General features: G+C 44.3%; 1 protein-coding gene across 2 annotated transcripts in view; it reads right to left on the bottom strand.

The window, feature by feature from the left end:
• Positions 1-3405: 3405 nt before the first annotated feature.
• Positions 3406-12582, bottom strand: part of LOC121709641 (glucocorticoid receptor-like) — a 57764-nt gene continuing 48587 nt past the window's right edge. Inside the window, exons 6-11 of one of the 2 annotated variants that reach the window (XM_042093206.1) lie at positions 10825-11103; positions 7040-7184; positions 6587-6717; positions 4338-4498; positions 3803-3999; positions 3406-3772 (exon numbers count right to left, since the gene is read on the bottom strand). In XM_042093206.1, the coding sequence (XP_041949140.1) occupies positions 3847-3999; positions 4338-4498; positions 6587-6717; positions 7040-7184; positions 10825-11103 (869 nt within the window). In that variant the 3' untranslated portion in view covers positions 3406-3772; positions 3803-3846. Of the gene's footprint in view, positions 4000-4337; positions 4499-6586; positions 6718-7039; positions 7185-10824; positions 11104-12582 lie in introns of both variants that reach the window. The other variant, XM_042093205.1, reaches the window with a different exon arrangement.

Here is a 12582-nt window from a genome sequence, read left to right as displayed (position 1 = left end):
AAAAAAGATGTATAAAAGATGGTAAGTACTAGAGTTGGATAATAAATGCTACTGTTTATGCATCTGCTTAAATACTTCTGTTTTTTTTTTTCATCCTTTCTGCTTTGGTCACACCATTGCACCATACAAAATATACTCCAGTCCCATTCTCCCCCTCCCTGCACCTGTTTACTATTTCTAAACACAGTAATCGCTCTTTAAAGTTTTTTCCTATTGATTAAAAGAATTTACACTTACTTTACACGTCAGACCACAGGTTAACACTTTTCAAGGTACATTTGCAATACAGCTATCTTTGTCATAACACAAACAAAAGAGAACAATAAACCAAACATATTTCTCATCTTCCTTATGTATTAAAATTACTTTCATTATAATAAAATGATTTATATAGAAGAGGATCAATCTAATTTTCAAATTACATGTCAAATATTTTTTTCCTGTCTTTAAAACAAGATTGCTGACAAGCTTAAAGTTTTCCTAAATATACATCTGAATTCTATGGCTCTCTGACTCCCTTTCTCAAGGCCTAAAGTGGGTGAACAATTAACGAGAGAGAAGGAAATAAAAATAAAAACATGAAATGATTCCATCAAACTGTCCCTGCAAAACTTTTGTCTCATAAAATATGCTGTGTAATCTGAAATGGGATATGTTCTGTGTTGTTACGGCAACTCAATGTCACGAGGGGGAAGAAGGAAGGGTGGGTGGGTGGGTGGGGGCTAGGGGGGTGGTCAAAGATGAACAAGCTTGTGTAGAACACTAAAGCCACTTCTTTCACCCGAGCATGACTGCACTGTTCACGTACCCTCTGTCACCCCTGACCAAAAAAATAAAGGATCAATCTGAAGCATCCTTTTCAAAAACCTGACTACACTGCCAGTCTTCCTGTAAAGCTCACAGCCCTAAATCGCAGGGGGATGCTCAGAGATGAGGAATCAATCATCGTGACATGGCCCATTTAATCAAGTGCCCCCTTTTCGAGAGGCCCATTGAACCAAAACCTTAGCGAAGCCCCCAGAACGCAGAGCCTCAGCTTTCACCACTGAGCCAGCCCTTCACCAGAGCCAGAGAAAGAGAGAGAGAGGCTTCTGACACCTCCGACTCAATAGGCTGCGACCACTGTGGGTGGCTGGGGGTGGTTGGGTGGACAAAGGCATATACACTCCAGTTTGGAGCTCAAACAGTAGTTTGGGGATGGTGCGGGTGAGGGTTATGATGATTGCTGCGTTTACAAAAAAATAATTAAAAATGTACCAAAAGCATGTCATGAATATTTGGCTTATCTCATGTCGTTAGCTGGTGTGAAGTGAATGCATTCGGTATAAGTTAACTGAGCATACTGGAACGAGAAGCGTTAACTGGTAAAAGTCAGAATACGCTTGTTTACAGGCTGAGGAGAAAGCACCAGAGAAGAACAACCACGGAGGCTTGCAGGATGACGCTCTGCCCCGTGAGCGATAACTATCGAGATGTGTGCAGATGAACAGGTGTAAGGTGTGCTAACGTTCATCGTTTGCCTTGGCTGGTGTGTGTCTCAACAGGACGAGAGAAAACCAAAGCAAGACAAGAGAATATACAAAAAAGAAACCAAAAAATATATATAACATGTTTGTCTCACATACATTAACCCTGAATGAAAATGTACCTATGCATACATACGCATGTGTAGTTCTGTGTACAACATTAAGCAGTATACTATCTTGTCCATAAGGTAATGAGAGTGTTTAAAAACTGTTATTTGGCACCTGGTGATTTTGCAATTGGTGGACAGCTGCTGAAAGGGTAAGATGTATGTATGGGTGTGTATGTGTGTGTGTGTGTGTGTGTGTGTGTGTGTGTGTAGGTGAGCACTGATACAAAAAAATGCACAACTGATTTTCTAAAAGTGGGCTTCACGAATAGTGTGTTCCATCTCTACATCTCAAGAGTTTTAAAATGTCACACTTCAAGAGTTTTGAAAACACATCACACCTTAGGTAACAAAGTTTATTTGTGTGTGTGCACAGACAATCAATGGATGAAGTTGAAGTTAAAAAAGGCAGTAGCAGATCTATCTTTTCCAGGCACACACCCATTCACACATATGGACCCTTTCAAGAGAGTTCCATTATCAGCATCATAGTTGGCCCCACAAGACTTCCTTTTTAACATTCCATATGTTATCTTAATGCAGAGGAAGTAGATTGGGAACCAAATAGAATGTTCAAGCATTGTTTTTGTTTTTATTGTTGAAAGGGTCTATACACGCTCCTATCCTGGGACGAGAAATGCTATGAGGAGTAGGGGCGCAAGCTTCCCTAGCGACAGCTGCAGGGCCTTGCCCCATACTGGACCTGATTCTCCTGGACGGCTTGAGCACGAGTCAGAAGGCCGACAGACGAGATCCACATGGGTGCGGTCATGTGTGCCAAAGCAAAGCATATCCTAGACACGTTGCCCAACATATTGCAGCAAATCCTTCAGCCAGCTCCTCGCCTAATGCACAAATCTTTTTTTTTCTCCAATGCCCTCACGGTTGCACCTGTCCTCTGGGTTATCCGAGTGTACGTGAAGTACACTAGAGAGGGCTACTAAAGGGGACTACTAACTGCATACCACAGGATCTAACCCTACCTGTGCCTAGTATACCACCCGGGATACTAAAGTCAAACAGAACTACCTCAGTCATTTATTGGCCTGACTTTTGCACTATTATATTGACTGTCTACTGTATGCACAATTGCACAATTTCAACCCAAATTTTGCTGCTCTTATTTCTTCATTGTATGTGCCTTCTTATTTACTTTCTATATTGTTTACTTGAATGTTATGTTTGTCTGTGGACCTAATTGGTAAAATATGTCTTGTCTCCACCGTGGGATAGTGGGAAACGTAATTTCGATCTCTTTGTATGTCTTGACATGTGAAGAAATTGACAATAAAGCAGACTTTGACTTTGACTTTGGGATGAGTGGATTGTGAGGGTGTCGGCCTGCCACTGCCGAGTCGCTCTGTTCTAATGTCTGATTGGTTCCTGAGGCCAAAGACTGGATGGGTTTGTGTTGGTGGGGGGGGGGGAATTGGGTGGGTGTTTGGGCAGGGATTGTTGGGCGTACAGGACTGCCCCCAGGGTGATTTTCGTGCACGGTACTGTACATGGATTAGTCTCCTGCTACATAGCATACCAGAGCTGATCATCTGTCTGCTTTACAAAAACATATGGCAAGACTGAGTAGCACACACAAACACACCTGGGATGGATGCATTTGACTTACCTCAGACAGGAGAGCACATGTGTCTGAGGTTAGAATTGCAAAGCTGAAAAAAAGGCACGTCTTCCCTTTTGTTACTGATACACTGTAAACATTTCAGCAGTATGTGTACATGCATAACATCAATATTCCTTGCACAAAAATAATATTCTTTTCTGTATTTGTTTTTCCGTAAAATGTAGCTGTTTTTTTTTTTCTTCAATAGAACATGATGTGTGAGTATGACATGATTTTCAAACGGATTAAAAGAAAGAAAAATGTTTAAAGGGGTTTAAATCTGTCTGTTTTTTTTTTTTTTTTTTTTTTGTTTTTTTTTAAGTAAAAGCTTCGTTTCACCTTACTGGAGTGAAGAGTTGAACCCCCTCCCAGAAGCAGACAGACGGTTCTCCTCCACCTCTGGTCACATCACAGAGGAGGGAGAAACTGGACAGGCCTCCTTCAGGTGGTGGGGAGGTGTGGACATTGTAGTGCACACGTGTGTGTGTGTGTGTGTGTATGCATGCGTGTGTGTGTGTGTGTGTGTGTGTGTGTACAGGTATAAGCTGGCCTGGGCTGGGTGGTTATTAAGGCATAGTGTCGCGGTCTAAGGCAGTCACTTCTGATGAAACAAGAGCGGCTTGACACTCCCGTCTTTGAATTTTGGTAGCTGGTTGCTGATGATTTCGGCGAGCATCTCAGGGAACTCCACGCTCAGGGATTTATTCACAAAGGTGTAGAAGCAGAAGTTCAGTAGGCCCTCCACCATCTGAAGAGACACACACACACACACACACACACAAACTGTTCACTTAATTTCATATTGTTGCTACCGAACAATGTGACCTTTCAGACCACTATGTCAGACTAGAGGGCCACTGGCATTTCTTAACTGATAAGAGCTAAACAATAGAAATATAAAGTTACATACGTTTAAACGCTGATGTATTACTAGGGGCAAAGACAGTCTATTATTGCCATCATTTGGTCATGTCAATAATCTCATTAACTTGTTAAGAGCATTAAGACACAGGTGACTCAGTTTACTATCAGTGTAGTGTTTGTGTGTGTGTGTGTGTGTGTGTGTATGACAGAGATTCAGCTAACCTCTTGCATGGTGTCGAGCAGCTTGGTGAGCTGGTAAAATCTCTGCCAGTTCTGGCTGGAGCTGCTATCCTCCCGTTTGACGATGGCTTTCCCCAGCTCCTTAATGTAGGACATGCGGATCTCCTCAAACACACCCTGACTCTTTAGCCCATCTTTTGGGACTACAGACACACACACACACACACACACACACACACAATATCACAGTTTGATCACAGCAGCAACACATGTCAAATCTCTCTGGATTCCACAGTGGGGGAGAAAGGTTATTATTTGGTAACTGTCCCCCGTCCACTCTTATCCTCTATGCGCATTCTTCTGGACAGGCTTGACCAACAACAATAGCAAGAAAAGGCCTTTAAATATGTGTGTGTGTGTGTGTGTGTCTTTAGGAGAGGAGCCAGTGTCAACTCGCATTAGGGTGATATTCCAACAGGCCAACCTTAGTAGGTACTGATTGGTTGAAATTGAATGGGGTGGGGCACTTGTCCAGGATTGTTTTTTTCTTTCTTTCTTTCTTTTTTTTTTTTGAATATGAGGCCCTTCTGCTCACACAGCTGTTCCATCGACTCTCCACACTGTACCAGCCGCCGGTGCCACCAAGCCTACGTATGTCCATGGGAGACCCCCCAGCCAAAGAGTCCACATGGCAGAGTCCGAACACGGAGCTGAACAAATACGCTCAACAGTGAGCGCCTGCCAAACACGGACGCCACCGAGTTTGAGGGCCACGTGAGGGGAACGGGCCTGAGCAAGGGGGCGCATTTTCTCCGGGGTAAAACGAGCCGCCCGACAGTTCTAAAACCACAATTGGGGGAAAGGACATGTAGTCGCCAGCGCTGAGGCGCATAACTGTCACACCTGAGGTCTGACGTTAGCCAGGCTACTATGCAACGCTATTCTATTAAAATTATTCTAAATGTTGTGTAGTCTATTCAACGCTATAGGCTATGACAGCTATGTTTTTGCACTATTTTCCCCCATGATCATATTGTTTCAGTTATCCAAAAGGCTTGAAGGATGCTCTTTATTATATGGCAATTTTGGAAAAATAACGAATAAAAGTGAGGTGAGGTGCCCCCCGTCAGTGCTCATAGCCCCCCCACCCGTTGCTCTCTGGCACCGATGCTGTTCCTCGGGTAGGGCTTCCATTACCTGTTTGTTGTTTGATGCCCCGGGTGAAAATGAGCTGCCCGACAGTTGAAAACCACAATTGGGGGAAAGGACATGTAATTGCCAGCACTGAAGCGCATAATTGTCACACCTGAGAGCGTAACGCATAAAAAAGCACATTTTCAGGAAAATTAAAATGCTAAAAAGCAACTAAACCACTTATCTTGAGCCACCATGCTAAGCCGTAATAACACATGAAGCTCTTTTTTTTCTCTCTCTCTCTCTCTCTGAAGCGTTTGCATGTAAAGGCCTAATTAAAAAAGGCAGAGCTGGCTCTCCTTGTTTTTCTCCCTCTTCAACTGTCATTTGTTTGCTATACTTTCGTAGGCATATGAGACTTAAAAGACTGTACAAGAAAGGGGACGAAGAGCCTCTGTATTTGTACAAAAGGTTGATTACACACACACACACACACACACACACACGACATTTGGAAAGTTGCCGCTAAAAAGGGAGTACACCAGAGCTAACTCTGCGCAATGTTGTCATTTTGCGCCTTCACAGCTTCACAAACCCTCTCTTGTCCTTGTAGCGCTGCACACAAAAGAGGCTTCACAGCTGCACTGTGCATCATGCATAGAGGAGCCTCTTAATGTGGTGGCCGGCTCACGTCACAGCTTAGCGCTCCAGAGATCTGAGCTGCCTGCCACGCCCTCCAAACAGACAGGACTTCGTGTGAGTTCACAGGGCTAGTGAGAGGTCAGGAGTGGTCACTTCTGTTGACCAGAGAGGAGATTCTTAACTCCTCATGGAGTTTACTGGGGCATCTGTTGTAAATCACTACAAAGTGTTTTCATCCTGGTCTAACACTGTTCCTACTTCCTATCCTCTGCTGTTGAAGTGCTCGAGTTTGAATTGACTGGTGAGCTCCACTGGCAACACTTTATTGAGCTTTGGAATTTGAGCTATGGGGAGATTCCACTAAATTTGTTACAGTAATGTTCTGTAGAACGTCTAGAGGTGCATTCTCTAGACTATTACACAAAGTACAGTGCAAAAAACACAGCAGCTGCTGTTTGTGTGTGTGTGTGTGTGTGTGTGTGTGTGTGTGTGTGTGTGTGTGTGTTGAGCCTTACTTGTGCTGAGGAGCAGGAGGACCTTCATGCAGAGGTACTCCTCATAGGACACCTGCAGCCGCACAAACTCACTGGAGATCTTCAGCATCTGCTCACACTGGTCACTCATGTAGGGCAGCTTCATCCTCTCCCTGGCACACACACACACACACACAAACACACACACACACACACACACACACACACACACACACACACACACAAATTACACAACGATAAACATAGTTCAGTCACAGTGAAGCCACCCCATAGCCGCAAAGATATTTTGTTCTGATCGAAGTCCCGTAAAAGTCAAAACATTTCCACATCATCATGGGGCCAAGACAGCTAAAAACCGTTTAAGATTATGCATGCATGATTTCTAAACACTGAAACACAACTCAGTTGCACATGCATCATACAGCATCATGCAAAACAAGTAAACAAACAAATAAACAAATAAAAGGTGCGCACTCGTTGATGACGAGGTCGGGGGCAAAGCAGAGCATGCCTCCGCTGCACTGCTGGTAGGACCTCCAGCCCAGGCCGAAGGACATGAGGAAGAGCCAGGAGCACTGCAGCAGGGTCATCTGGTCATCCAGGTGCAGGTTCCTGAAGCCTGCAGGGACAACAGAGGAGGGGAGAGAACAACAGCAGTGAGGGGAGAGGACAAAGTATATAGACCCTTTCAACAAGGTAAACAAAAACAATGCTTGAACGTTCTATTTGGGCCCCAATCTACTTCCTCTGCATTAAGATAACATATGGAATGTTAAAAAGGAACTCTCTTTCAAGAACTCTCTTGAAAGGGTCCATAACACTGTTTTAGATGATGCTGGGGGTGGGGATGAACAATAATGATCATAATCGTCTTTGTTTGTTGCACTTTCCAAATAAACCAGTTACAACGTGCTACAGGGAATGGATATAAGGAGTCAGGAGCACAACACAATGCTCAGACAAACTGTGGTGATGAGTTGAGTAACTTGTGTTATGTGTTCTGTTACGCAAGTGATCATCATTTTGGACTGATCTGGTGGCGTGGTTGCCATTCCGCCCCGTTTTTTTTTTACGCTGTGGGCCTAAACTAGATAAGAAAATCAATGTGGTAGTTACTTGCCACTGAATAGTGCTGTGTTGGGAGCAAGTTGGCAAGTACTGTACTATACATCTCAAATGAATGCTAGATTAGAGAAATGTGCTGGTTTGGCTGCTGCTCCAGCTCATCAGTGTGATGAGTGTCTATGATTTTCAGAACATTTTCAGTGTGTCCTGATTCCACACGGTTGGACTAAGGCCAAACCTGGGAATGAGTTGAGAAGCATAAGCATTTCTTACAAAAAACAAACAAAAAAAACATTTTGCTTTTGTTTTGCTTTGTAGTGGAACAGCTCTGCAGCTTAATCTCTCCCTGGGAATACCACAGACTAGTGACTGTGCACGCAGAGCAGGGCAATATGGAAGGTCCCCAAGTCCCCATGTCTAATGGCCAGTAACACTCAAACACATTCTCTACATTTCTCCAGTGGTAAATGCTTCAAATTGACCAGAAAAACTCCCACAAATGGGCATTTAACTTCTGACACTTCAAAGTGGACGTGGTGAAATCCGCTGGGATTATCTTTGCTCAACCGTGCAGCTGTTGGGTAACCTTTCCCCGCTGCCCACCACTTGCCTCTCCGTCCTCTGTCCTTTTCTCCGAGGACTTACCCAAATCAGGCCATCATATGCTTTCCTTCTCACGCCCCCACACAACACACACACACACACACACACAATACACACACACAAAAATCCCCGCAACCCTTCAATGCCACGTACACTCATGCTGGTCCGTTCGATGGCCTTTATGCTCTCTCCATGGTCACACAACTCTTACCCTCTCCCTCACCTACAGAGCTCAAATTGACCTGCTCAACTTAACACCACGCAGAGCAGGACCCAACAGCTTAATAGCCTTTAGATGCCCGACAGTCACTTCTGCCCTTCCACACCAGCATCACTCACTGGCAGCACCTTGGCCCGCTCGCTCTTCCCCTCTCTCTGCTCTGTACCTTCACACCTAACACCCCCACCCTCACCCCCGCCCCACCCACACACACACACACACACACACACACACACACACACACACACTGCTCAGTTCAGCAGGTCTCGCCAGAAAGAGCGAACCTTACATAAACAAGCCTCAAGATCGCCCTCCCAACACCTCCCTTTCCTGCTGCAGGGGCTTACTTCAGTTAACAGTCCGTAACGCAACATGCCCTTGGCAAGCACCTCCTCAACACACAAATACACACTGTCACTCATACTGTCTGCTCCTCACATGGACCCTCACCACGAAGGGGTCAGTGCATCTACACAGGCCTTAACTCAACAGTCCTTTGACACAGACACACACACACACACACACACACACACACACACACACACACACACACACGTGCATGCACACACCCACGCACACTCCCACCTACTCTACTACTCCACTCTACCTAACTATTAACGTTTTTCATGTGACGTATTCTAGGTTCTATAGCTTTGTTTACATCCACCTGGTAGGCAAGGGACAAGTTGAACCCATTGAACATCGTTGTCTGCAGCTGCCTCTCAGTAGGCTACATCTCTGTATTTCAGCAATGTCAACATTTCAGGCATCAATAAAGGTGATGATGAAACGTTATCCCATTGTTCAATATTTGCTAGCCTGTCCCAGGAATGTTATTTCGCTAAAATCGCCCTGATTTGGTGCATTGATCTGTATCGATAACGTTATGGGAGAACCTGCATGTAGCCTATGGTAGCCTAACTTTTTTTCTCTGTTCAAAACCCGGTTTACACGAAGACGATAGACTTTCTTAGAAGCTGTGAAATTTGGCCAGAAAGGAACATGTCTTCCCTCTGAAAGTTGACACAAAATCAAACAATATTTGATAATTTAACTTGAACTGAACAACGACAGGTTTTGGTAGGCAGTAGACTCAGCAGACTTTAAAACGGTAGCCTACATAGCCATGCAGCGTCAGTCAGCATCATGTAACATTATGTTAAAGTCATGAATCCTGTAACATATTAAAACATATAACAGCGATGACTCATTCGAAGACGATCTGCATGGATATATAACCACCCAGAAAAACTCAGAATGTGAGTGAAAAAGTTCATTAATTGTATGAAACCTTTTTACTAGTTCATTGCAGCATCGGCTATATTAGGCTGTATGCTAGCTCAGCCTTTAAATATGCTGTTATTTTATTCATGTGGACTTGATTAAACGGGTAAAGATAATTCATAAACTGCTTATTTCTTACATGACTGAAGCAGTAGCCTAGGTTCAACAGTGGTGTTTGAGGTTGCTGTGTTAAGTTGTTGTGTGTGATCGCTAAACAATTCATAGGATCAAATCAGTTTATTTTGACAGACGGGAGTTAGCCTAACTGACCTGTAGGCTATAGCACATAAGCCTATTCTGTTTTCATTTATTAGCATTTGTTGTGATTATATAATCAAATGACACTCATGATAACGTGAAATAGAAGGACAGAAGATAGGTGATTGATGCACGAATTTCACGAGACAAATTAGAAAAAAAGATAGAGAAAAAAAATCTTGCCATGTTTAAAATGCTGCACTTTTTCCCTTCATAGCCTATCTCTGGCAATTAATTTTTGGATGACTGTAGATAGTTGTATTTTAGCCTACGTCTTCGTAGACAGTAGGCTACACCATTAGGTCATCTTGAGAATAAAAGACTTTACAGATCATCTTCCACAACCACGAGGATAGGTAGGCTAAACGGTCGTTCGTCGCCTTTTTACTTCTTATTGTAAAACCAACTGTTAGGGCATACACAAGTGGTCGGCATCCCGGTCAATATTTGATATTAAAATTTCAATTTTGAAGCTATTTGTAACTATGTGTAGCCTATGCAACCCGACTGTTGTAGGCTTGCCTACCACTCTCAGCAGTGCCTTGCCTACCATTCTTGCCTACCACTCTAGTTGTAAACAAACGGTCACATGACAAAGACCCTTTCAACAATAAAAACAAAAACAATGCTTGAACATTCTATTTGGTTCTCAATCTATTTCCTCTGCATTAAGATAACATATGGAATGTTAAAAAGGAAGTGGGGCCAACTATGATGCTGATAATTGAACTCTCTTGAAAGGGTCTATAAGGGGCCAGTCCTTAACCCGGTAATCCTCTTTCAACCACACATACACACACACTTATTTCCCCCCTTGCACTGAACTCACCTGGCAGCGACTTGGCCCACTTGACAGCGGAGATGACCTGCTTGCCACCGAGGCGGTTGAGCGTGGTCATGAGGCGGGTGGACGTGTCCGGGATGGTGCTGTCGTAGCCCGAGTACATCACCTCGGGCTCGATGGCCTTCAGCAGCGACAGCATGGTGGGCGTCAGCTGCGGCATGGACTTGGGCACCAGAGTGCACTGCTGCTCGTCAAGCAGGGGCTGTCCAGAGTCACCGCCGCTCTGCTGTCGTGTCAGCCGAATCAGCTTCTTGTTCTTACGGGCTGAGAGATGGAGAGAGAAAGAGAGAGAGAGAGAGAGAGAGAGAGAGAGAGAGAGAGAGGGGGCGAAGAGAGGGAGGAAAGAAGAGAGACATAGAAATATAGAGAAGAATAGAGATCGAGAAGAGATAGATTGAAAGAAAAGGTCAAGGTAAGTGGTTGGTCCTTAACTCAAATTTGCTTAATTGTCTTTCTAATTCATTTGAACAAAAGACAATATAGATGCAAACATTATTCTGAAGTTGGTCAATCACTGTCTTCATTGAACACACTAAATAATCCCGTCCATGCTTTTAGAGTCTACTATTACCCAATAGGTAGAAAAGAGATGGTGGGAAATATGCAGCAGATTTCTATGAGAGAATGTAAAATGCCTAAAGATCTTTTACACGGCCTTTCTATACGCACAGTTTTAAGAAGAGCTTCAAGCATGTGACTGCCGTGCTTTCCATGAAGAAAAACAGGAATAAGCAGAGGGCTGATGGAGAGTTCGCCATCAAGCCCATCATTTTCTCTCCATTTTAATTTCCTCCATAAACGTTTCTATGGGAACTAAGAGCTTTTCTGGTAGGACCTCAAATTTAGCAGTCCACCAATGTACCTGCGTCACACATGCATGTGTGTGTGTTTGTGTTTGTGTATATGTGTGAGTGCTTGTGTAAGTGCTTGTGTGTGTGTGTGTGTGTGTGTGTGTTTGTGTGCTTGTGTGTGTGTGTGTGTGTGTGTGTTTGTGTGTGTGTGTGTGTGTGTTTGTGTGTGTGTATGTGTGTGTGTGTGTGCCCGTGTGCGCGTGTCTCTCCTCCCCAACACCCCCATCCTCTTTTCCAGCTCTCTCCTGATCAACAAGCCATCGACTGGAGCTCTTTTGAATGCTCTCATTCAGACAACATGCAGTCCAATCTGTGCAGACTGCACTGAATCTCCCCTTAGTTCAAACCCCCCCACCCCCACCCCATCACCGACCCTCTTAACGCTAACATGTGACCAGCTTCCTTATACATTCTATGGAGTCGGGGCGTATGCCTTGACTATTAGCGAGGGGGGGCTGGGGAGGGGCAAACAGAAGTGAAACAGGCAAGGCTGGGCTGCCCAGGAGAGACTGGCGCTTTAGGACTTCTCTGTCTATGTGGGGGAAAATATTAGAGCAGTTGTGAGCTGTGTGTCAACAGCCCAGAAAGCCCAGAGTATGATGATTGTGTATCTAAGTTGTATTGTGTTGTACTGTATTGTGAATATGTGTGTAATTTCCCAGCTATTAGCCGAGGTTTATACATTGATTGTGCCAAATTTCTTCAGCTATACGTTTAATACATGGGTGCAGTTAATGTGGCTTATTGCGGTTTATACACAATGCGGCTAACACACTAGCCCCGTTGACACCAGACCCTTCTCAACTGAGAGTGGGTCTGGGGAAGGTTCATTCACAGCCCATTTCCAAAGGGCGTCCCGAGCAGACGCCGATCAAAATGCCTACGGACGCAA

Source organism: Alosa sapidissima, chromosome 5 (genome assembly GCF_018492685.1).
Source record: "Alosa sapidissima isolate fAloSap1 chromosome 5, fAloSap1.pri, whole genome shotgun sequence".
In the NCBI taxonomy this organism is placed as follows: domain Eukaryota; kingdom Metazoa; phylum Chordata; class Actinopteri; order Clupeiformes; family Clupeidae; genus Alosa; species Alosa sapidissima.
Note: the sequence above shows the minus strand (reverse complement) of the source record. Positions and strands in the feature narration are given on the sequence as shown.